The 24,025-nt window shown below is 52.4% G+C and overlaps 2 protein-coding genes across 4 annotated transcripts in view; one reads left to right on the forward strand and one right to left on the reverse strand.

The window, feature by feature from the left end:
* Positions 1-1,090: 1,090 nt before the first annotated feature.
* Positions 1,091-9,692, forward strand: CUNH22orf31 (chromosome unknown C22orf31 homolog). 3 transcript variants are annotated; one of them, XM_023762975.1, is made up of 4 exons: positions 1,091-1,523; positions 7,544-7,993; positions 8,936-9,046; positions 9,181-9,692. In XM_023762975.1, exons 2-4 carry the CDS (start codon positions 7,556-7,558, stop codon positions 9,616-9,618), a joined length of 987 nt encoding a protein of 328 aa, XP_023618743.1. In that variant the 5' UTR covers positions 1,091-1,523; positions 7,544-7,555; the 3' UTR covers positions 9,619-9,692. The 3 variants fall into 3 exon arrangements, with proteins under 3 accessions (XP_023618743.1, XP_023618744.1, XP_014320317.1); XM_023762976.1 differs by having other exon boundaries at positions 1,091-1,434; XM_014464831.2 differs by lacking the exon at positions 8,936-9,046.
* A 2,028-nt stretch (positions 9,693-11,720) lies between these two features.
* Positions 11,721-24,025, reverse strand: part of ZNRF3 (zinc and ring finger 3) — a 49,761-nt gene continuing 37,456 nt past the window's right edge. The window contains exons 2-8 of the mRNA XM_023762949.1: positions 21,407-21,481; positions 20,856-20,987; positions 19,420-19,530; positions 18,336-18,503; positions 18,000-18,102; positions 15,543-17,288; positions 11,721-13,925 (exon numbers count right to left, since the gene is read on the reverse strand). Coding sequence (XP_023618717.1) covers positions 13,882-13,925; positions 15,543-17,288; positions 18,000-18,102; positions 18,336-18,503; positions 19,420-19,530; positions 20,856-20,987; positions 21,407-21,481 — 2,379 coding nt within the window. The 3' untranslated portion in view covers positions 11,721-13,881. The remainder of the gene's footprint in view (positions 13,926-15,542; positions 17,289-17,999; positions 18,103-18,335; positions 18,504-19,419; positions 19,531-20,855; positions 20,988-21,406; positions 21,482-24,025) is intronic.

The raw sequence follows: 24,025 nt of genomic DNA on the forward strand, positions 1-24,025 counted from the left end.
GAATATATATTTATATATTTATTAATTACAGAGAGGAAGGGAGAGCGATAAAGAGGTAGAAACATTGATGAGAGAGAAACATCGATCAGCTGCCTCCTGCACACCCCCTACTGGGGATGTGCCCGCAACCCAGGTACATTCCCTTGACCGGAATCAAACCCGGGACCATTCAGTCCACAGGCTGACGCTCTATCCACTCAGCCAAACCGGTTAGGGCTATATATATTTTTTAAGGGTGCAGTGGAGGCAGCCGGTGCCTGTTTAGTCCCCCCCATCCGGTCACCTGTTACCCTGGGCGACATTCAAGGGAAAACAGCTCCCTTGTTCCCCATTTCCTCCCCTGTGAAACGGGGGCGTTGACAGCAACTGCTCCCACAGCGGTGGAAACTTTTTACCCGCGCACAGTAGGAGCTTGGGAAATGCTGGGTTCCTTTCACCACCCCCATTCGTGCAGCCACAGAAGCAGCACACCGAGCCCGGTTCCGAATCCTATCGCACATCCTTTGTCCACGGGGGCCAGTTTTCTACTCCGTCTGGGCCTCAGTCGTCTGCAAAACGGGCCTCATAAAAGGCCTTCACGATAGTAGGTGACAGCGAAGCAAAGGCAGCCGGCGCCCGACGCGCAGAGGTGCAGGCGTGGCTGGGGCGAGGATGCCGCTGAGACCGAGGCTCAGCGCGCGCAGGCCCTTCCCCTCCCCACGCCCCCAGGCCTGCGCCAGCTGCGCTCGGGGTCCGCGGCGGGCCTCCCTTCTCCCCCGCACTCCCCCGGGCGGTGCACATTTTCCTGCAGCTCCCGCCCAAAGTGCCGCGGCGACGCCCCGCGAGGCAGGTCCGGGCGGCGCGCCGGGCGCTTTCAAGTCCCGGGTCCCGGACTTGCAAGTGCGGGACCTGCGCCCGGTGCGGCGGCGGCGGGAACATCTGCCCTCGTGCGCCGACTCGCCGCGCCCAGAGCGGGGCTGGGACCGGTCCCGGGCCCGCTTTCGGTGCACCGGCCCCCTCGCCCCCTTCCCAGGGTCCCCTTTTCAACCCCCCCTCCCCCCCAAGCTGTTCCCAGGGCTGGGCCTCCAAGGCGCAGCTACCTCCCACGAGGCCTCTCAATCTCAGTCCCTTTCCACCCACACGACCCAGAGCTGCGGCAAGAAGAATCTTGTTCCGTCATTGTCTTCACGGTGGCATTCCCGAGTTCAGGAATCCTCCGGGCTCCCTGATGGAGCAGGGGGACACCCCCCACCCAGCGACACCTGGTCCCCGGAGGACACACCCTCCCCATCCCACCTGGCGCCCTTCCCACTTCCAACGCCTCCTCCTCTGGCAGGACCTGGGAGCTCTACCTCTAACTCGTGCCCTTGCAGGCGCAGGCCGGACACGTGGAAGGAGAATTAAATGAGAAGATGCAGGTGAACCCGCCAGCAGAGAGTAAAGCACTCAATACAGGTGAACCTCCCTCCATCCCACAAATACTCAGCGAAGAGAAGCGGAAGGAAAGTAAACTTGGGGTGGTGAGTGCGGAATAGAGTCCACAGGTAAGGAAATGTAACATTGTACACCTGAAGCTGATGCTACGGACCACTGGTACCTCAATACCTTTAATAGCTTTAAAAAATATTCAGTGAGGGACAGGCCAGCAGCAGACACAGCACAAGTTTGCATTCTAAGGGAGGGGAGGGGGCCCGTCACCCAGCATGAAAATAAGGTGGATCTCAGAGAACAGAAAGTACTGCAGAACCAAGAAAGTGATGTTGGCACAGAACGATGGGTGGACTAGTTTAAGTAGAGAGCTGGGGACAGGTTTTAGCGAAGCAGGACACGGCTCTACAGTTTACAAGTCTTTCGCATCCCATCCCAGTCTTTGAGGAGCACGTAGGAAGGGGCAGACAGGAGGTGCAAAGTAAGGTTTATTTGGCCCAAGTCTGGGGATTCATGCCTCATGACAGTAGCTTTGGCCTGGTCTGGCCTGGCCCCCTGCGGGAAGGCACCCCGCTGCATGGGTACCAGCCACCTCCTGCGTCTGGCTGTCTTGGTTTTGTGTACAGACTGAAAGGGCTGTGTGATTTGCAGGGCCCAGTGAGAAATGAAAATGTGTGTGTGGGGTCCCCCTGTTCAGAGTGACCAGGAATTTTAAGATGGCAACCACAGGGCATTATACCAAGTGTGGGGCCCTTCTAAGTTCGGGGACCTATGTCCCTACCCAGGTTGCATGCCTGTGGATCTGGCTTGTGCAACAGAATTCAGAAATAGTGTGCAAGCCCCTGCCCCCACTGGCTGCTATGAGAAACATCCCTCATGCCTTCTCCAGGCCTCCCTCCTCTCTTTTCCAGCGTAAAGCCCAGCACAGGTGATGGAAACAGCGGACAGAGGCTAAAAATACAGCCGAGCCAGTCTAGGTCAGGGCACTTAATGGCTCAAGGTCTTTTGCTCAGCTATGCGGTCCTGGCCCCTGGCAAGGAGCAGTCTCAGAGATTCATTTCAGTGCTTCACATGCCTTGGTCGGTGAGCAGCTTTATTTCATGGAAAGAGTGAGGACACGGGCTGTAGCCCCTGGGCCTTCAGGAAGGTGTTGTTGGTGGTCTGTTTGCCTCCTGTGTTCTGCAGTTGGACCCTTGGATTCCTCCGTGGGCGGCTGGATTTGCCAAGAAGCTGGGAGAGCTCTGGTCGGGTGGCTCGGTTGGTTGGAGCGTCATCCCATACATCAAAAGGTTGCAGGTTCGATTCCCGGTCAGGGCACATACCTAGGTTGTGGGTTCAATCCCCAGTCTTGGCATGCATGAGAGGCAACCAATTGATGTTTCTCTCTCACATCAATCTCTCTCTCTTTCTCTCTCTAAAAAATCAATAAACATATCCTTCAGTGAGGGTTAAAAACAAACAAAAGAAACAGAGATCTCAGCTGGTTGCATTTGGATGATCCTGGTATCTTTGAAACTCTAGTTGGGGTGACTTCTGCTCACAGGGCAGTCATGTTGTAAAGCAAGCACTGGATGGGGAGCCTGATTATAATAATAACAACCATAGCAAACATTTACTGAGGACTCGACTAGGTAGGGTGCAGTGTTTGGCATTGCATTTCACATAATCCTCCCAATAGCCCCTATGGAGGAGGCACCTTTACCATTCCCCTCAGACAGGGATGTTAAATGGTTCATTCATAGGTCATACAGCAGTGGAGCTGGGCTTTGAACCCAGGCAGTAAGGACTACAGGACTATGCTTCTAGTCGCCATGGTGAATTGGCTTCTTGTCCTTATAGGGTTCTGGCGACATGTGTTTACTGAGTGATCCATGGCCAAGATGAGGGTGAGAGGTGAGTGAGGCGTTCAGCTGAGGCACAAAATTTCAGAAAGCCCCAAAAATTCAATAATCAAGATAAAGAAATAAATATCCCTTAATGGGTTTTAAAATACATTGAATCTACTTAATAAACAGTTTTAATTTAATATATTTAAAAATCTAAATGAATGACCCAAAATTCAAGATGAACAAAATATTAAATTTTTAAGTAAAAGCAGGATATAGATTTCTGATTTTCCTTTAGGCCCAGGCTCAGCTCAGTACAGTACTGTTACTGATCCTGTCTCCCAGGTCTCTGGGCCAGGCAACTAGTGATGGAAAATTCAAGAGAAGTAGTAGTTTGCTGTTCTGATGGGCGTGAAGGGAGAGAGAATTTGGTTTGAACATAATGAGTTAGAGGTGTCTGCGGGACATCCAGGTGACCGTGAGTCAGGTGAGAAGGGGTAGCAGGGTGGGCAGGGTGCCCTGATTTCGTATGCTTGGCCCATGATGGGTGTGTACTCAGCACATGTGGTCTAAATCACTGGTCCTCAGAGTTTGCATCATGGTTCAGGAATCTTTGCAAATTCTCTCATCCAAAGTTTTTCTCTTTTTTCCCAAACCTTCTACATCACAAACCTCAGATATGTTCCCATATGGGTGTGGAAGTTTACTGGTTGGGTGTTAAAATCAAAACATCTTCTGAGAAGATTAAAAACAACTCAATTCCACTAGAATTTGGGAGTTGGGCAAGAAGGGGAAAGACAAGAATTAATCTAAACTGGCTCCATTTCTTCTTCATTAATGGATCCTCCAGCAAAAGAAGAGGAGCTAAGAGAAATTAAAGAGGAGAAAGGTTGTCGGAAAGGAAAAAAAGAAAGACGAAACATTATAGGAGCTAAAAATACAGTGAGGAGAGCTTGGCTACGCATCAAAGAAGGGCAGATGTGTTTCCAAATAGAAGCGGTGGTTTAGAGATGTCAGGAAGCACAGCTCCAAATGATGGGTGGAAAATAAAAGTTATTTAGACTGAGCTCAGCAGAATGAAAAAGGTTCAGTGGTGAGTCAAACTGAGGAACAGGCCGCTGAGCAATATGGAAGCCCTAGTGCCTCAACCCCAGGTTCGAGAATCAAGGGTTGGCACCAACAGTGGAAACTCTTGCCATGGTGTCAGGACCCCGAACCAAAGAGTCTTTCCATCTTGACTTTGTAATTCTGAACAACCTTGGATGGAACAATCGCTATTACAGACTAGTCACTTTCCTTCACGTATCCTCGGGTACCCGCTTCCCTTTCCGTCAAATGAAGCATGAATCACTCCCACCACCAGGGAGACATGTACCTCCTGTAACTATCCCACTTCTGTGAGGTCGATGAGTCTGACCAATGCTTAGTGAAGATGGATCATAGGAAGAGAAATGTGGGGAGACGCAAGCCAGATCAGAATCCTTCCACTTCAAGAGGCCCATTGCTTGTCCTCATAGACCAGATGGATGCACAGGAAGGACCTGAGATGAACTCCATATCAAATACTGGGTTATGTCACTCAGACCCTGGGCAGCAGGGGCTCAAGAAAGAGTCAGACGGGGGAATGGGCCACAATATTAATATTGTTAATAAGAGCATGACTTGTTGAGCGCTTGTTATGCACCAAGAGCCATACCAAGGGCCTCACATGCATAGTCCCATTTCATCCTCCAGTGGTCCTAGAGGAGGCATGATTTGCAACCCCATTTCACAGATGAGGCAAATAAGGTTCAGAGATGTGAATTCACTTGCCCAAAGAGACATGGATCTGGGATGTCAACTCCGACAGACCAACTCCTGAGCCCAGAGGAAGTCTCCTGACAAGGCCAGGTAGGACTAGAACTGGGCGCAGGTGTGGTACGTGGATGGGCCGACCAGTAATAGCTGGGGAAGAGCAAGAGTGGGGTGGTGTACAGCTTGGTTGTGTCCAGCGGTTGTTGCTGGTTACCAGCTGTGGGGCATGGTTCTTGAGCAGTGTGTGCCTACGTTTCTTCAACTGTCAAGTAGGGATGGCAACAGTGTCCAAATTCATAAGGCCGTTGGTGTCATTTCAGGGGATGACGCTTGTAAAGTGTCTGAAACAGTGCTTGGCCTACAGTAGGCCTTCAATAAATACAGATTTTACTGACGTAGGAGAAACAGCACAGGCCAAATGACGCTGGGTTAGTTCCAAGGAACGTCAGGGTTTCTTGTTGGGGTTCAGTCTACTGAAGGGAGAGAAGGCAGAATTTACTGGAATTTGAAGAGTCTCAGCCGCCGTCCATGTGGCCAGAAGCAGGAGATATAGAGCGCCCCTCGGAGCCAGAGCAATGCCACTTGGTCACTGAGGGCAAGACCTAGGAAAGTAAGTACAACAAGGCCACCTCGAGGCTGGGAAGAAGAGAAACAGAAGAGCTACCCCCAGGATGCCTTTCTGGCCCGACTTTCCCCTTCTGCCCCCTCCGCCTTGCAGAGCAAAGGCAGACAGTAGCCCCAGAGCCTGGTGCCGCCTCTCTGGGATTCAGATGCTTGCCTGCCCCGTCTCCAGACATTCGCAAACCCTTCCCGAAGACAAACCCTTTCCAACGCCCTGCTCTAAAACTGACCCACCTCTCCGGAGGTGAGGCCAGGGCTCGCGGCTGAATGGGCCCCATTGTCCTCCCGAGCGAGCGTCTGTGGGTCCACCTGGAGGTGGTTCTACCACGGCCTGCGGTGCGGTCTGCCTGCAGACTTTGATTCACTCCAGGGACAACACTCGAAAAAAAAAAAAATCAAACGGGCAACACATGCGATTCCAGGAACGCCTGCCAGACTCACACTCTGTTTTTCCATCATTCCGCTCTCCTGCCCCCGGGGGAGGGAGCCTCCTTGGGCATTTTGTGTATGAAAAAAAAAAAAATCAAAACCACCACCAGGACGAGCACCTGATAAGGAGCGAGGCATTGCCCAAGAGTTCCCAGGAAGAGGCGTCTTTGTTCTCGTTTCAAGCCCTCAACACTGCTAACAGCTCTAATTACGGCATTTGCCATGGGATGTAAAATAAAACCACATTCCAGAAGGCCGTGTAGTCTCCCGGGGAGAGACACCGAGAGAGAGAGGTGCCCAGGGCTGCAGGAACGTGTTCTTTCGTTTCTGGTCCCTAACCTTGGCAGCCACGCGGAGGAGTCAACAGTACCTCCTTTATGTGCAGAAGGAGGGCACTTCTGCACGTGGAAGAATGCACCCCCCTCCCGGGACCCACAATCCGCTCTGCATTTCTGACTGCGTGGCGTGCAAAGCGTCCACTCCTTCAGAACTCGAGGACCTTCCGAATTCACCCGAGCCATTTGGGGGGGGGGGGAAATGAGGACTTCAGAAGTTCCTGGGGCTGGGAAGACAATAAAATAGAACTCCTTCCAACTTAATTTCACTATAAAATTTGATGATGTAACACCCACCCACACCCACATCACAAAACAAAGTGACATCACAAATACTAGAGATAATGGCTCAAACCTGCCTGCATGTAAGCCAAACCCTAAGCAAACTGCAATTTGCCCATACGTGACTGAGGCAGAGAAAGATAGGTGATTCGATAGATCCCAACAAAACAAAAACAGAGAGAGAGAGAGAGAGAAAAGGAAAAGAAAATACATATTTCTTTCCCCTTGCTAAAATAAAATTTAAGGCAACCGAAATATGGTAAGGTGATTTAATGTTCTTATAGATGGCCTTTCTTAGAAAGCCAGGTTTCTCTCCATGAGGGATTCTGATCTATCCAGATTATTCCCTTGTTCTGGGCTGGTCCCAGGAAATAGAGGCATCCTTTACATTGTGCCTTTACCTTTAGGGACCCCAGAGTGTGTGTCCCTGGTTCGCAGCTTTTCTTGGCTCCTGGCCGCCTGGTTAGAAAGTGTTCAGGGTTTGGCAGGACTTGACCTGGCTGAGGAGTCACTACAGGCCCTACAGGAATCGGAAATGATCCTATCGCCCATCCTTTTCCTGCCACGGCTCCCCTTAGCTTTCCAGGAGATAGGAACAGTCTTTGGTTCCTTGTAAAGCTCCCTGCCCTTCCACTTCCGGCCCAAGCATGCGATGTTCTTTGAGAGGCAGACCGTCCCCGTGACCCTGGGACCAAGGGCTTTGGGGAGAAGGAGAGAGGATGTGTAGAACGATTTCTAAGACAGGTGTGGAAGAAACAGATGTGAATACTTTGCCTCCAAAGTCGACCTTCTGGTCTCTGCTTGAGAACTGGTCTTTTTTGTCCCCTCTCCCCCTCCTTATAATTCTAGCATCCGATCTACATGAGGCGAGACCCCAGCATCCCCACCTACGGACTCCGGCAGTCTATCTTACTGAACAGCAGGCTTCAGGACTGCTATGTGGACTCCCCAGCTCTCACCAACATCTGGACGCCCAGGACCTGTGCAAAGCGGACCATCAGCGCCCCAGCACCAGGTACCACCTCTTCCTGGGAAGTGGTCAAGAATCCGTTCATTACCAGTTCGCTCTCCCTGGTTAAGCTGGTGCTCAGGCGACGACTGAAGGATCAGTGCTGCCCGGTACCATGCAAGTTTGGGGAAGCAAAACCCTCGAAGCTAGTAGAGCCCAAGGACGACTCAGCAACGAAAGCCACACGGCGGGGCAGGATGAGGAACTCCATCAGCTCCCAGAGCAAGCAGCCCCTAGGACAGCAGCCGGGCTCACCGAGGCGCAGGAGGCCTGCAGGAAGCAACAACGAGGTAGATGATGGCTGGCGGTGGACAAAATGTGATGGGGTGGGGACAGGGAGATGTCAGCTAGAAGACACTGAACACTTAAGAGGTTTATATGAGCCGGGCCGGTGTGGCTCAGGGGTTGAGCATCAACCTATGAACCAGGAGGTCACAGTTCGATTCGCGTCGGACACATGCTGGGTTGTGGGCTCGATCTCCAGTCACGGGCGTGCAGGAGGCAGCCGATCGATGATTCTCTCTCATCATTGATGTTTCTCTCTCTCTCTCCCCCTCCCTCCCCCTTCCTCTCTGAAATCAATTAAAAAAGTATTTTTTTTAAAAAAAGGTTTTTATGAAGCGAAGGAGATCCTAAAGTTGAAGACAGGATTGAGGGGATGAGGGTAGAGGGTGGGTGGGCAGCAGCAGTGAGGTATAATGGAGAGCTCACCAGCTCTGGGGGCATGATATTTACACCCAGCCTGCTAGGATTGACTATCTATAGGAGGGCGAAGTAGCTCTTATAAACACAGATGAAAGGTGCTGGACATGAAGGGAAAATAAGAACGGGAAAGGCCGGGATACGTGTAGAGCACACACGCCGGTCATGCAGAGGTGACCAAGGCCCGGCTATGGACATCCATGGAGGACTCGGCATCTAGAGGCCTGCCCTGAATCCAGCGCCCTCTCTCCTGGTGGCCAGCGCAGCTCAGCACGCGCCCTGGAGCTAGGCTGTCGGGTTCAAATCCCAGCTTTGACTATAATTCAGGACAACAGTGGGCTTGGCCTCTTTCTGCCTTGGTTTTTGTCGTCTACAAAATGAGGGGTAATAGCTCTTTCCTCATAGGGTTTCGTGAGGATTAAGTGAGTAAATACGTGCAAAGGGCTTTTGAACAGAGCCTGGCACAGACTAAATGCCTAGGATCCCGTGTGGCATTCAGTAGACAACAACTGTGGTTATTAACTTCCTAGCTGTGTGGCCTTGGGCAAACCAATTCCCGCTCCCTTGCCTTTAAAGCTGTCTCCTGCCGACCTTACAGGGTTCCGGGGGGACGAACGCAGTGGTATACACGGAGGAATTCGGTAAGCTCGCACACGCTACTAGACGAATGTTGGTTGTGGCTGTAACCAAGACTCTGGGACACAAATCCCAGATAATTATTCTGAGCTCCCTTCTCAAGTTTTAGCTTTGACTTCTCTGCTTTCTTCCTGGCCAGAGTAAAGAAAGTTCAAAGGAGGAAAAAGGAACAGTCAGCCAAGATCTTGAGAGCAGATATGCCGAACATGTGGCCGCCACCCAAGCGCTACGCAGGGACATGGGGACAGCAGCCTGGAAGGGCCAGGCGTTGCTTCCTGAAGCCAGGAAGAGACAACCGTTGTCAGACATGCTAACCATCCACGGCCTGCCCACAGAGGGTTACCGGGCTCTGTACCATGCTGTGGTCGAGCCGATGCTGTGGAACCCTTCGGGGACCCCCAAGAGGTACAGCTTGGAGCTGGGCAAGGCCATCAAACAGAAGCTCTGGGAGGCTCTGTGCAGCCAGGCTGCCACCCCTGAAGGTGCTCAGAGGGCCTCGTTGCCTGTCAGGACGTGGCTGGAGGTCGACAAGGAGCCTGTGCCCAAGAAGTGGCCCAGGTTAAAGAGGGAGAAATAGAAACAGGATCGCACAGATGAGGCTATTCTCTGCTAGATGTCTAAACAATAAACACCACTTTGCACCTTTCCGGTCATCTCCGAGTGCGCCACAAGTTAGTAACCACCCTCCCTGGAAACGTGACAAATGGGTACAAGATTCATTTCCCCTTCACTCTCATGAGCAGGTAATTTTGAGGGCTAGGTGCTTGGGGCTTTTTCCCTCCAAGCCCCTTTCCCTTGGGGTTTGAGGGTCTCTGTCTTCTAGGTAGGAAAGATCCTGGCAGAGAAAGCCGATGGTCTACTGGTATATCCAGCCTATGTTCCCAACTTTTAAAAAGAGGTCTGCTAGGATTGACCATCATGTCCCTCCCTCTCACCCTCCACCGGGAAGAGCAGAAAAACTACCATCACCTCAAGGACATAATCCCATGATGCCACCAAAATCCCCAATAACCTGAACGCTATGATTACCAAAGAGGAAATGATATGGGTGCTCCCATGAGCGAGCTGAAGTTAAAGGCACTGCTTCAGCTCTAGCCGGTTTGGCCCAGTGGATAGAGCATTGGCCTGCGGGCCAAAGGGTCCTGGGTTCGATTCTGATCAAGGGCACGTACCTTGGTTGCAGACTCTTCCCTGGCTCCTGTAGGAAGCAACCAATTGATGTGAGTCACATCGATGTTTCTCTGTCTTTCCCTCTCTCTTCCACTCTCCCCAAAAATATCCTCGGGTGAGGATTAACAAAAAAACAAAACAAACAAAAACCATCAAAAAAGGCACTGCTTCATGCAAACTCTCCTTTGTGGAATGTGTACACCTTTACCCAACAGAGCGATGACAACATAGAACACGTACTTGATAAAATTGTATTTTTTTTTTTACAGTCATTTGTACAATTTGTTACAAAACCATAGAAGACTACAACTTGTTTTAAATCATTTTTGGTCGGCAAATATGTAAAATCTGTGTGCAATTATCATGTATTTACAGGGCCTCATGTTAGTCATTTTCAATGATTATTCCAACAATGTCACACTCTCAACATAAGACATGGCTTAAGATAAATATATTAGTAAATAAATATTCTGAGAACATATTTCCATAAATGAAATGTGCTGCTATACATATACAGAATATACATAAGTTGTTTTCTAGCCTTTTAAAACATTTTTAAAAAAATGGTAATGTTGGAGAAGGAGCCCTTAGACCGTTTTATTACAAAATCTTTACAGCAAAGTCTTTACAAAATATCTTTTAAGTGCTATGGGAGAAAATTTAAAAAAAACAACACACATTTTAAAATAGTGCCTTGTTAGACCCAACACAATAGAGTTTATATAAAGAATAGAAAAAGGCAGTTCTGTTTAAAAAATAGTACTCTTGATTAGTCATTCTCTTTTAGACCTCATTTTAAAAGCATTAGTCCTGCAGGAACTTTTGAGTAGAAACTAGCAGCACAAAAGGGAGGGTCTGAGCAGTGGGACAGCAGGTGGGGCTTTAACAAATGGCTTGGGTTCAAAGGCGAGGGGAAGAGGCTGAGTTGAACCTGCGTACTGGGGCTGTGTCTGCAAAGAGGTACCTTGCTGATCAGAACTCCCACCCCCATCCCCCATGTGAACTGGTTCTAGGCCTCTTCAGTTTACATCCGCTGTCACACAAGGGTTGGGCCATGGAACCACACCCAAAGGTCACACCCTGGCAGGGGTGGGGGCAGATGTGCTCAATGGAAAATGTGATGCCCCCCAGTTTCCACAGCCCCGTCAGCCCCACACACCACGGAGGGATCACTGAAAACGGTACTTTGTCAGTAGCGGAGTCTTACAACTTCACAGAAGATGTTTTGATTTCAATGGTGAGGCAATACTCTAGTGGGTTCCTTGATTCTGGTGCCCTGCCCGTCGGATAGGCCAACACAAATTTAAGACAGTGGCTGATATTGAAAAGCTTCAAAATTTCATTTTTCTGTCTCTACCACCCTGCGAACTACCAACATGAAATGTGCTTCTTTCGCCATCTGTAGTTATTGTTCTTTCAAGTGAAGAATTGGACACATTTATTTGAATAAGCCCCGTGGAAGCCACATTTTTTACTCATCTATTCATTGCTTAAGGCTCTGAGGAGTGGTTTTTTTTTTTTTTTTTTTTCCAGCTGGGGCTTTAGCCACTCTGGGGGTATGATTTCAGACAAGGAAGATAATACGCACTCAAAGGCATTAAAAACAAAACCACAAACAACAACAACAAAAATCTCAACAATGAGGAGCTGCTTTTTACAGTTCATGTTAAAAGCCATCCCCTCACCCCACCCCCCTCGCCCCAAAACCACGTAATGCAAGCTGTTGTCCTCAGCAGCTGCTGGTCCTGGCCCGAGAAATAAAGGCGGCCCAGATCACATGTCAACAGCTCTGGCGCTTCTCACACCCTCGCCAACAGGTGTGCTGGGCACAGACCCGCGGGGAGCAACCCCCGCAAGGGACTGCACCTTGGAGGCTGGAGGACAAATCTCACCAAATGGCAAATGGGTGAGTTCCTAAATGGCAAATGGCTCCATCATTTGACGCTGGCATTTCCTGGCTTGTCAAATCCTGGCTTTGAGTTAAGTACGTTTCCTCATCACAGGCTGAGGATTTTAAGAAAAAGGGATTCTGATACAGTGAGATTCTCATTCAAAATGTTCTGGTCTGGACCCCAGAGCCTAACTGGAGAGGAATCATCACAGTCTCCTGGCAACCAGGATGGCCTCTAGTTCCCCACCTACAGGGGCCAGCTCCCAGGGTATCTATTTCACAAAGGAGCTTTTCAGGTGGCACCAACTATCTGCCGAGTGAGTAAACAAGTGACCAGAAGAGTTAGTGAACGCGGGGCTAATGTGATTAGTTTCCTCTAAAAATAGTTTTGTTTTGTTTTTTTAAGAACAAGAAATACATTGGACAAAAAGGATGACAGTCAATCCCTGATCTGAAATAGCTTTAAATAGATTCTCCCCTTTATAATGGAAACATCTTTTTTAAAATGGGTTGGGTTTTTAAGCTCTCCCTCCCTCTTTTAAAAAAACAACAACAACGAAAGGCTGGAAAAATATACAAAAACCTACCCTTTGGGTCTAAACTATCTGATAGTCTCTTTCTCTCTCTGTCTCATGGAGAACCAATACGTAATAGTGCATTAGGTAGAAAGGATAGTAGACATTTGCAGGCGAGATGAGCAACTTCAGCCACGAGCAGAGGGCTGAATAACCCTGAAGCGGCGCTTCCGTAGGGAGATGGATGGGAACCGTATCATTCAGAGCTTAGTGTAGCCCCGATGGGGTCCTGGCCACGCACCCCCCCCAGGAAGGCAGCCCAAGGACGCAGCAGCTCCATCGCATCCTCGGTCCCCAGCCCCTTCAGACACCAAAGCCGCAAACTACATTCCTCCTGGGTGCTGGTCCCCGCACACCCCCTCGATCCCTTTCTGCAGCCGGTGGGTAGCAGGGAGCCCGAGATCATGACTGTGAACTCGGCCCTTTCCCTCGGGATGATTCCGGGGGACAGACTGAGGGCACTGGGCAGAATCGTCCCTGTCGCACCCGGGGCTTCTGCAGCAACGGCCTGGCCCAGTGCTGCTGACCTCCTACCCCCTGCCCAGCGGCTTCCAGCAGCTGCCTCAGGAGGGCTGGAGGAATATGGCTTCGGAGACCTGACGATTTGTACATCGGGATTTGCCACGAGAAAAGAGGCAGCATTGCATCGTTCCTCAGAGTTTGTACCCATATCGACGAGCTTTACTTCAAGTTTCTGGTTCATTTTCTAAGGCAGGTGTAGCCCTGAGCTTTTCAAAGGCCTGAGCTCCCTCCAAGGAGACAACAGTATCTACACATGATGTGGTTCAATGAACGCAGCAGTGACTTTTTTTTTTTTCTTTCAGCAAAAGTTGGCGGTTAGGGTTCTTTAAAATATATATATTTAAATAACTTTTTACATTTACATAAAATATCTTAAAAAACAAAGCCGAGAACTCAATCCCACACACCTCGGAACCCCAAGCACACACACTTTACAAAACAGAAGAACATGTTATCAAAAGAGGCAAAGACTCGGAGAATTTCGTCTGTTGGTTTGTTAATGGGAGGGCGGGGGGCTTGCCACAAGGGGCTCACATTTTGGGTTGAGAAGGAGGGCTCTCTTTATTACCACTTTTGTGTGTTTGTCAGAGCTAAAAAAAAAAAAAATTATTTTTTTTTTTCTGAAGAAGTCAGAGTTTGGAGTCTCCGTACAGTTCCCATTTCCACAGAGTTCCTTCCGGGCTCAGGCTCCCGTGCCACCGCTGTCTGCTGGGCGAGACCTCTGTCCTGGGAGAGAGAGAAGAGCCGTCAGGGAGGAGCCGGCGCCGCAGGCCTCGGGCACAATGCACAGGGACAAGGGACTTGGCTGCCCACCCCCAGCCCGGGGCCGGCTCTCAGAAGTGACAGCTCACAGCACTGGACGGACTGTGCATACGGCAAAAGGCTTAAGCAGAGCTCCTCATGCTGTGCCGAGCACAGGTGTCTCCTAGAGAGCCAGCCTCCCTCATCTGGACCTACAGAACCTTCTGGAAGCCCTTAGGTAGCATGAAAACACATTGTTCAGAAGATGTGCATCAGGCACTGTTGCAGGCACTGGGGAGGGCAGGGAGGGGAGAAGACACCCCCTGACCCCCTCATAAGCTTACAGGCCTCAAAACAAAGTGATTTTGGGTTGTGATCACCTGGAAAGGACACAGGGTGTGAGATAAGCTCAGAGGTAGCTGGAGGGAGTCATTTAAACTGAGATCTGGGGGAGCAGCAGCAGAGAGGTCTGGAGGCTAGCATGAGCTGGAGGAATGTTGGAGGAACAGGATGGAGGCCACAGGGGGGCTACATTTTCAAAATTCCAACGGGCATGCAAGTCATTAAAGGTTTTCTAGTGTAAATACATAGACTTATGTTCAAAAAAGAACACTTTGGCCCTGGCTGGGAAGCTCAGTTGGTTCGAGTAAAATCCCAATACACCAAGGTTGCAGGCTTGATCTCCAGTCAGGGCACACACAGAATCAACCAATGAATGCATAAGGAAGTGCAACAACAGATTGATGTTTCTCTCTCTCTCTCTCAAAAAATAAAAATAAATTTATAGCCCTAACCGGTTTGGCTCAGTGGATAGAGCATTGGCCTGCGGACTGAAGGGTCCCAGGTTCGATTCTGGTCAAGGGCATGTACCTGGGTTGCAGGCACATCCCCAGTAGGGGGTGTGCAGGAGGCAGCTGATCGATGTTTCTAACTCTCTATCCCTCTCCCTTCCTCTCTGTAAAAAAAATCAATAAAAATATATTTAAAAATAAAATAAAATAAATTTATAAAAACAAAGAAGAAAAAACAAACAAACAAAGACCACTTCAGCTCCCAGGTGGAAGAGAAGGCAAGACCCGTGACAGGAGACCACGCAAAGGTGCTGGACCGCACTGTTTCTTACCGAGACAGAAGGTTTGGGGACTTTATAGCAATCTGATGACGTCAGCTGAATCTAATAAGAATTCTGGACTTGGATTTGACATGTCTTTTGCCTAGTTTCATTTTTCTGGGAATTCAATTTTCTGGACAATTCTCAGGTTGAGAAGCCCAGGACACAAGTGTGAGGGGCAGGGTGGGCCCAGGGTTAGATGGTGCTGGGGTTTTGGGTGGGGAACCCTGGAGGAGGGGGTGCAGGAGAAATTTGAGAGGCTGCTGTGGACCTGACAGGTGGGGGTGCTTGCGTGGCATCCAGGGGGGGAAATTATGGAAGCAAAGGGCCCAATGGGTCTGGCACCCAGGGAAGGGCTGAGTTGGGGAGTAACACTGGAAGTTACCAGGTACAGATGGTGTTTCAAGTCAACGGCACAAAGGGAGCCCTTAGAACATGACTGCGGAGAGAGAAGAGGACCCCAGCTCCGGCCCGCTGTCACCTGCTCTCACCTGCAGCCTCAGGGGCCGTGGCGCTGGACTCCTGAGTGTCCTGGGAGGCACTGGGGAAGCTGGCCCTGGCGGCCCCTGCCTCCTCCGGAGGGCGGGCAGGTGGCAGCGGTGCCCGGGGCTGGTAGCACAGAACCCGCTCTTCTTCCTGGGCTGCTCCCAGGCTCCTGTGGGGCTGCAGGGTGTTGGGGCCCAGCGTCCCACCCCAGGGGCTGAGGCCACGGGTCCCTTGGCAGTCCGAGGGCAGGCCCAAGTCACAGTCCACATCCTCTGGAATGATGGGGATGCGCTGGCTCAAGTCCCGGGCCCCCGGGTGGCAGCTGGGCGGGGGCTCTTGGGCAAGCGTGTACTGCACGCTCACCGAGCAGTCCTCAGTGTAGCAGCCGCTGCCCCCTCCGCCGCCGTGGGCCACCTGCTTCTCTTCATAGAAGCAGCAGGGCAGGCCCTCATATTTCACCCCATCTGTCCTGGGCAAATGGTCTGGGTGAAGGCCACACAGGCCCTGGGAGCCTCCCGGCTGGGACTCCACACCCGTGGGGCCACAGCCCTCACAGAGGGGGGCGCCCAGGAATAAGGTGCTGCCCCCAGCCACTCCCCCGCTGGGCTCCAGGGCGGAGGGCTGGGGCTCGCAGCAGCAGGCACACGACGGCCCCTCGCGGCTCCCCTTCCAGGTCCTCCTGAGGTCTGGGGCGGCCCCAGAAGCCTCGAGCCCCACTTCTGAGGTAGAGCTGTTGGGCCCCCTGTGCTCCAGGGAGGAGGTGCTGCTGTAGTTCATCTCCAGGCTGCAGGTGGACAGCTGGTCCCCGGAGGGAGAGGCAGGGCCCGGCCAAGGCTCTCCCCGCCCAGCACCTTGACTGTGGGCTGCTGGGAGCTCCTCGGGTGGCGGGGAGCCCTCGAGGTGCACGACCGGCCCCCGGCCCGAGCCGCCCGAGCCCCCCACGTCGCTGGCGCGACAGGGGCTCCGGCTGCGGTAGATGAAGGGGTCATAGTCGCTGCTGAGAGAGCTGCGGAAGGTGGAGCAGCTCCCGTACACGCCCTGATTGCTGACCTCAGTGCAGTCCACCACCGAGTCGCTGGAGGAGCAGTGGCACTGGCCGGAGCTGCTGCTGCTGCTGTCGCTGCCGGGGCAGTCGGCCAGGTAGCCGCTGCACACGGAGCGGTGGCCGTGGTAGCAGCTGAAGCTGGACGTGCTGCCGCTCTCCAGGTGGGAGGGCGCGGCCATGTGCACCACGGTGGGGAAGAGCAGGCTGCCGCTGCCACTCGGGGGGAAGGCACGGGCCGGGGCCCTGGGAACGAGGCTGGGTGGGGCCTGGCCCTCCTGCTCGGGGTAGCTGAGGCCCTGGAAGTAGTAGTGTTGGTACATGGTCTCATACTGGGAGAAGCAAGCTGCCTTGGAGAAGCTGCGGCCGCTGAACTTGGGCCTGCGGAAGGGGTGGGCCGGGGAGTAGGCTCGGTGCTCCAGGCCACAGCGGTGAGGGGCCAGGGTGTGGTCCTGGTGGAGGGGTGGGTAGCCTCGGATGTAGGCGGGGGTCTGTGGTGAGTAGAGGCTCTGCTCCCCGTGCCGGTCCATGGTCAGCAGGGTGACGGGGTTCCCGTGGGAGTCCATGCTCGTCCTCGTGGGGTAGGCTGGGATGGCGTTGGTCCTGTGCACGCGGCCGGGGTAGTGCACCGGCAAGATCACCCTCTGCTGCCGGCTGCGTGCGAGGTTGCTGGTCTCCACGCAAACGGCGCTCGGGTTCCCCTTTTGCTCTGGGGAAAGGTGGAGGAAGCAGAGGAAGCAGAGTCAGCAGGGCTAGAGGGACATAGAGGTCAGGGCAAAGACCGAAGCAGCAGGGTTGGTCACATACCTCGGTGCCCGTTTCACGACCCTGAGCTGCTCTAAGCTGTCACCAAACTCGGCCTCGCTGGCAGAGAATGACTGACCCGCTTCTCTGAAAGGCGGTCACTCCCATCAGGGCTCAGCCCCCACCTCCCACTGCTCCGCCCCACAAAGGCACCACAGGAGTTTGCAGAGGGCAACAGGGCTACCAAGATGGAAGGTACCGTCCCTCATGGCAACGCAGCCACCTGGAGTGCACCCTGCGATCCAGGCCCGCCACCCAATACCACAGTGACAGCAGCAGCAGCACGACCCTGCCACTCCCAGTCACCATCCCCTGTGGCCCGGGAACGGCTCCGCAGTACCGGGCACGGGCAAGCACCACTACTGTCATTCCCTCTAAAGAGATCGCGGGCCTGAGGCCTGGACAGGCCAGGACGCGGGTTCGTGTGGAAGCCAAAACTCAAACGCAGGGCGAGTCTTCATGCCAGGCTCTCCGCAGTGCTTGGAGGCTGGTAACCTCCACACCCGAGGCGCCCACACCTCCAGTCCAGAGGACAATGCCGCTCACCAGTCTGCAGCGGGTGTCACCCTCTTGCCAGGCAACGACTCTCCCGCCACGAGAGGCAGGTGACAATTACCTATGATGTTGTGCCGACAATGGGGGCAGGTGTGGTGCTGCAGCAGCCACGGGTCCACGCACTTCCTGTGAAAGCGGTGAGTACAGGGGATAACCCGCAGCTCCTGGGGAGGGAGGGAGACACACAGCCTGAAGGCAGGGGCTTCTTCCTGTGGAGCCCAGTGGGCGCCAAGGAGCCCTGCCCACCATGCCAGTACCCCAGGCTCCCTCCCAGCCCGCTCCATCTCTAGTACAGGTGGGCCCCATTCCCTGGAGTCAGAGCCCACACAAGGGTCCTAGGGAGAGGGGAACAGGCCATCAGCTAGCCCGTCCCCACGAGCCCAGCCTCTGCCATTACCTCTCCGTCGATGTACTTCTCAAGGCAGATGGCACAGTCGGACGTGGAGCTGCTGCTGAGCGTGTCCAGGGCTCCACAGCTCCCCTCCCGGCGCCCCTTGTTCTTGGAGTTGAACTTCCTGGTCTCCATCTTCTCCAGCGCCTGCACAGCCAGCCTGTTCATGGAATTCTGCATGGCAGAGGGTGGCCCGCGTTAGGGTCTGGCACGTATGAACAGTGGGAGTCACCCTCCGGGCCTCGGCGCTCGATCAACCAGGATAGGGAAATGCTAGTCTCGATCAGGCCAGAGCAGACATTTGGAAAATGACTGAAAATTCAGATTGCCACGGCCCAGATGTGCCAGGCTCCTGGGTGCCCATGACAGCAACCCAGGCCTCCCCCAGGGGAAGGACCGGCAGAGGTCTACTTCAAGGGCTTGGCCAACTCTGCAAGACCCTGCTCTGTGCCAGGGTTTCTCCCCTTTACCCTGGAGAAAGTTCCGAGGGCAAATGAGACAGTGTGCGTGAGGGCTTAGCCCTTGGTAAATCAGATGTGCTCGGCAAACACCAGCCACTGTTCTACTGAGAACTCGGCGATGCTCCTCTCAACAGACTGCCCGCCAAGGTCCACCATCGCTCCCCCGGCAGCACGCTGCTACCCATTTGAGAGTCAAGATTCCCGCCTAGCCTCTCATCACCTTCCACCCCCAAATCCTTCCTACACAGCCATGTGCCAGCTGGGGCCCCAGAGCGCCTACTCTGTTCCTTGAGAATCACCTGGAAAGCGAGGTAGATGCGACTTAGGTTCAGCAGGTCTGAGGCGGGGCCTGAGACCCTGCATTTCTACCAAGCTCCCGGGTGACATTGCTGCTGCTGGTGCCCAGATCAAGGCTCTGGGTTCCACATGAACATTTAAACATTTCTTTGGAAAAATGCCTGGCTGGCAACACCCCTAATGCTCGGCCTTTGCAGGACCGGGCCTTTTAGAACAGAGAAGACACAGCGCTGGAAGCTGTGCTCTAGCTTTTCTGTCTTTGCTATTTCTCGGCCCCTGGGACCGGGCAGGGCAGCTGGCATCAGTGTGCACGGGCTGCTCAGAGGCATTACCTGACTGCGTCGCTGTTTCAGCTTGATTTTGACAAGGAGGATGAGGCAGACCAAGGAGACCACGACAAAGAAAGCCAGGAAAATCCCCATGTCGAAGTACTCTGTGGGTTGCTGGAACAGAACACAGACACAGTGAGTCACCGCTCTCTTCAGCCTGAGGTTCGGCGCACGGGCTGTGTTGGCTCAAGTCGGAATAAGGATGGGGCAACTGGGGTGCACTCCCCCTCGCCCCCCCATTTGCAGGGAACACCTGGGGATCTGCTAACAGGCACACCGGGTGCTATTCAGGCCAGGTAGTACCCTCCAGTGTCGCCAGGGGGAGGCCTGCAGCGGCCTCAGCCAGGTCTCCTAACAGTTCATAAAGCCCAGCTCCCAGCGGAATAGTGCAAAGTTCGCTAGAACCGGTAGGAGAGGCTTCTCCAAATAAACACAAATATCACATTTTTGGGACAAAGGAATGAGTGTCATGTTTTGAGGGAGCAGTGATTACTAACCATGTAATTAATGGTTTACAACAACTCAGAAAATTGTACGCTGCTTCCACAAATATCAGCTTCCACTACAATGAGTCATATTTACCAAAGTGCTCTTTTTTTTCCTTTAAAAAAGAAGCCAGCATGTCAGCTCTTCTGCAAACTCCCTCTACTTTTAGTTCTTACCTTTTCCTCACGTCTCACTGCCTCCTAAGACCTTGAGGTCACCTTACCTACGACCTGCCTTTAGCCAATAGGAATAGAATTTTGCTAATTGAATGCCTCAGGTGTCCAGCTATGATGTGCATGGAAAAGAACCATCCTAGAGTGAAGATCCCAATATCTGTGAGAAGGAAATAAACCAGATATGGGGCACCTGTCCCAAGTTCCTAGAATCTTCAGAAGTTTAGGCAGAAGATGCCAGACAAGAGTTCATGGTCAGCGGTGTCGACACCCTTACGGGAAGCCTTAAAGACTATTCATTAACCTCCTACAAGCCATGAACTTCAATCCCAGCTGACAGCTAACTTTTCCAGAATCAGTACCAGTTCGGGGTTTTAATAACGCTATTGACCCCACGGAAGAAGGAAGCACAGGCTTCTTCCCTCGGCTCTAGGTCACATGGAAGGAGCAGACGTGGGAAGCTCTGTGCTGAGAATTCCTTCCCTTCAATCCTCCTCAGTCAGCCTTTCAGAGGGAGACGGGACAGGAGAGAGAGAAGAGTTTCCCAAGAGGGAACACTGGGTGGAAGAGACCAGGGAGATCCTGGCCCGAATCAGCTATTTCTGGTAGGGCTTTCCCAACCCCCGCTAGAGGAGCATTGACCTAAACCGATAGGAACCTGGGGCGTATCAGCATTCGATCAGAAAGAAGACAGGAGTGAGAGCCCAAAGCCCAAAGGGAATGAAGGCTCAGGTGGCAGCAGAGAAGGGGCCGGGCGTGGTGGCCGGGGCGGAGGCTCACTCGAGGGGGCCGGTGCTGAATCCTTGCTCGAGCCACTTTCTGCTTGTTGACGATGTTCATCAGCTTGATGGCATCTGCGCCCTTCACGTACACCACGGGCCTCTTGAGCGGGTCTTCCTGGCCCTGGTTTAGCTAAGGAAGAAGAGACGCTCCCGGTTAGAAGACGTGCTTACTGTAAGAAGCAGGAGAGAGAGAGAAAGGCTGGAGGAAACGCATACGGAATACCCGTTTGGAAATCACCCGACTCCTCAAGCATGACTGCTTCGGAGCTTCCCGGACGGCAAGGCTGAGGATGAGGCTGGTTCTAGGCTGGACCGGGCAGACTGAAGGCCCAGAGGGTCTTGGGAAATGTCCCCTCTATCCCAACTTTCCTGGCTCTTAACCCCTCTCCATAGTCTGGCCTTGAGTATGATGTCCAAGCGCGGACAGCTACCATCAGCAGACAATGCCAAGGCCCTGAGATGAGGCTGACATGACTGTGACAGGCCAAGCTACCCAAAGGCGGGGCTTCTCTCGGGAGGGTGCGGTGCCGGCACGGTCCGAGGATTTACCTGGTCGATAGCTTCTGGGTTTTCAGACACATCGAAGATGACGGCGGTGGCTCCCCGCTGCACCGCTCGCTTGGCCTGGCAGAAGGAAACAGAGCAGGTTGGCATTCTGGCCCTCTGACCTTTCCTCTCTGTACATCAAGGGGCAAGGCCACCTACCTTGAGAACAAGATGAGTTAGAATAGGTGAAGATAAAAAAAACTGGGTACTCAATCAACCTCTGTCTCCCTCTCCAACCTCAACATTAAAAACAAACGACAAACCGACAACCTGCCCCGTCAGCATAAAGGTATTGGTTTCAGTATTTTCTGCTATGAACACAGAGCCACTGGCAACCAAAGCAAATGCCTTTGGTCCCTCTCTTGTGGTCCTTCTCTCTTCCCGTGGCACCCGGCACTGCAGTGGGAGCAGCGTACGGGGTATTTCCGAAGGCGTCTCAAGATGGTCAGTTTTAATAACTGACACGGGCCGAAGGCCTTTGGAGACGCCGTCCGAGGGAAAGGCTAGGAGAAATCTTTGTAAATGGGGATTTAGAGCAGTTGGCTGCCAAACCTGGCTGCACATCAAAAGCCACTTGGGAAGTTTGTAAAGCAGATTTCCTGGCTCAAACCACAGAGACTGGTTCAGCAGGGCTGGAGGGAGGCCCAGGAAACAGCTCTAAAAGTTTTCTGAGGGATTCTGATGACTTAACTACCTGGGAAACTATTGATCAGAGAGATGAGATTCGAATGTTTTAGGAACAAATGAGAAGGGGTGAGATTCTTTTTTTGGGAAAAGGATTCCTTTCCATCCCAATGTACCTTTTAACTTTATGTCCAGCTAAGTGGAAGATGGGTAGAAGCTACAGAAGAGAAAGACATAAGACATAATCTTTGCATTTAGGAACCTGAATCTTGTTACAACCTCTAACATGGGGGGGAGGGGGGCGGAGAGAAAGAAAGAGGCGCGGAAGGACCAAAACCTCCTATAAGATGGGCAAAGAATGGCTAACGCTCTGAGGTCAAGATAGTATCTAGGGCCAGGGTTTTTGGGAAAGTATACAATTTGAATTCCTTCCATAAGAATAATCACTCTAGGCCCTGGCCGGGTAGCTCAGTTGATTGGAGCATTGTTCCAATACACCAAGGTTTCAGGTTCAATCCCCAGTCAGGGCACATACAAGAATCAACCAATGAATGCATAAATAAGTGGAACAATACATCAATGTTTCTCTCTCTCTCTTCAAAATCTCCAAATTTTAATTTATTAAAATTTTGTTTTAATAAATTTAAAAAAAAAATGAATAATCACTCCACATAGTTGCAGCATAAGAAAGCAACACTGGACCTAAGGGGATGAGGTGGCTAGACCAATGGCTCGGCTCTACCAGCCCACTAGAGGGCAGTCTTATCCCACCTTTTTAGAACAAATCCATTCCCTGTGGTTGGCACTCAACAAGCAGGACAGTGAAATCCTCAGGGACACTGCGAAGGCTCGGGCACGCTGGTGCTGTGCTGCCGAAGCTGTCCTATCCTATCTGCTCGGGACTCCTTCTTGTTGATCTGAGACTCAGTGTGTTACTCTGAATACATAAAGTCTCCTCTGCCACTGGTCCACCCCACCCCATCTCACCACCACGCTGCAGTCAGCAGTGACCCTTGAGAAGCTCTTTCTGGCTCCACTAGGGATTGAACCCACAACCCGGGCATGTGCCCTTGACCGGAATCAAACCCGGGACCCTTCAGTCCGCAGGCTGATGCTCTATCCACTGAGTCAAACCAGCTAGGGCCCAGTTCCAATCTTGGACACTCAACTGACTGTCCAGAGCAATGTGGAAAGAGCTGGAGTTGTCCTATCACCTGCCTCCAGCAGGAGAGGGCATGATGCAGAGACTCCTTTGCCTGAGGCCAACAGCCCATGGACCCCAAGTCAGCCAGGGCTTGTGTCCCAGTCTTTCACACTCTCCCAAGATGTCGAAGCGCCTGGAGGAACAGCACGGAATACGGAATACGAGGTAATAAACAGGACCTCTCATTCCTGAACTTGGCTTTCATTCCACGATCAAACACATCAAACAGCACCTGAGGGGAAGCAGCCTTCAGAAGCATCTAGATCAGGAGCACCCGGCACCCCCGCTTTGATGCTGGCGCACCTGGCGAGGCTAATGGCTGCGGGCGAACGCCTGCAAGACTGGGGACCTGTGAGGCTTCCAGGCTCCCCTGCGCCACAGGAGCGTGGCAGTCTCGGGCTGTGGAGGTGAGGCAACGGCCCACCAGGGCAGGCACTTTTAAAGAGACATTTTCAACATCATCTAGGAGGGTTGGCCAGTCTCCTGGTTTCCACTTTGAAGAGAGCAGGTCAATATTAAGGTGCTTAAATCCCATTTACAGCCTAACCTCAGAAACAGCCAGGCTCATGCACGGGATCCAAGCACAAATATTTAGTTTGAGAAAATGATAATTCTCACAGTTGACTTAACTTTACAAGTCATGTTTAATGTAAGCTGCTTTTAAATTAGGCTTATTTCCTGCATATACCAGGGCTGAGCAGGGTCCTCCCGGGGAACTTGCCAGTTAGGAGCCGGCTCGGGATTTGAAAGAGGCCACAGATAACCCCTATTTAGAAGAGGACACGTTTATTATC

The sequence above is a fragment of the Myotis lucifugus genome, unplaced genomic scaffold (genome assembly GCF_000147115.1).
Source record: "Myotis lucifugus unplaced genomic scaffold, Myoluc2.0 scaffold_269, whole genome shotgun sequence".
NCBI classification, from domain to species: Eukaryota; Metazoa; Chordata; class Mammalia; order Chiroptera; family Vespertilionidae; genus Myotis; species Myotis lucifugus.

What these genes read in the sequence shown, in the direction of transcription:
- CUNH22orf31 (XM_023762975.1), top strand. Translation starts at nt 7,556, where the DNA reads ATGAGGCGAGACCCCAGCATCCCCACCTACGGACTCCGGCAGTCTATC. An exon ending in CTGCAGGAAGCAACAACGAG is followed by an intron (nt 7,994 to 8,935) that starts GTAGATGATGGC and finishes TTAACTTCCTAG; the next exon opens with CTGTGTGGCCTTGGGCAAAC. An exon ending in GGTATACACGGAGGAATTCG is followed by an intron (nt 9,047 to 9,180) that starts GTAAGCTCGCAC and finishes CTTCCTGGCCAG; the next exon opens with AGTAAAGAAAGTTCAAAGGA.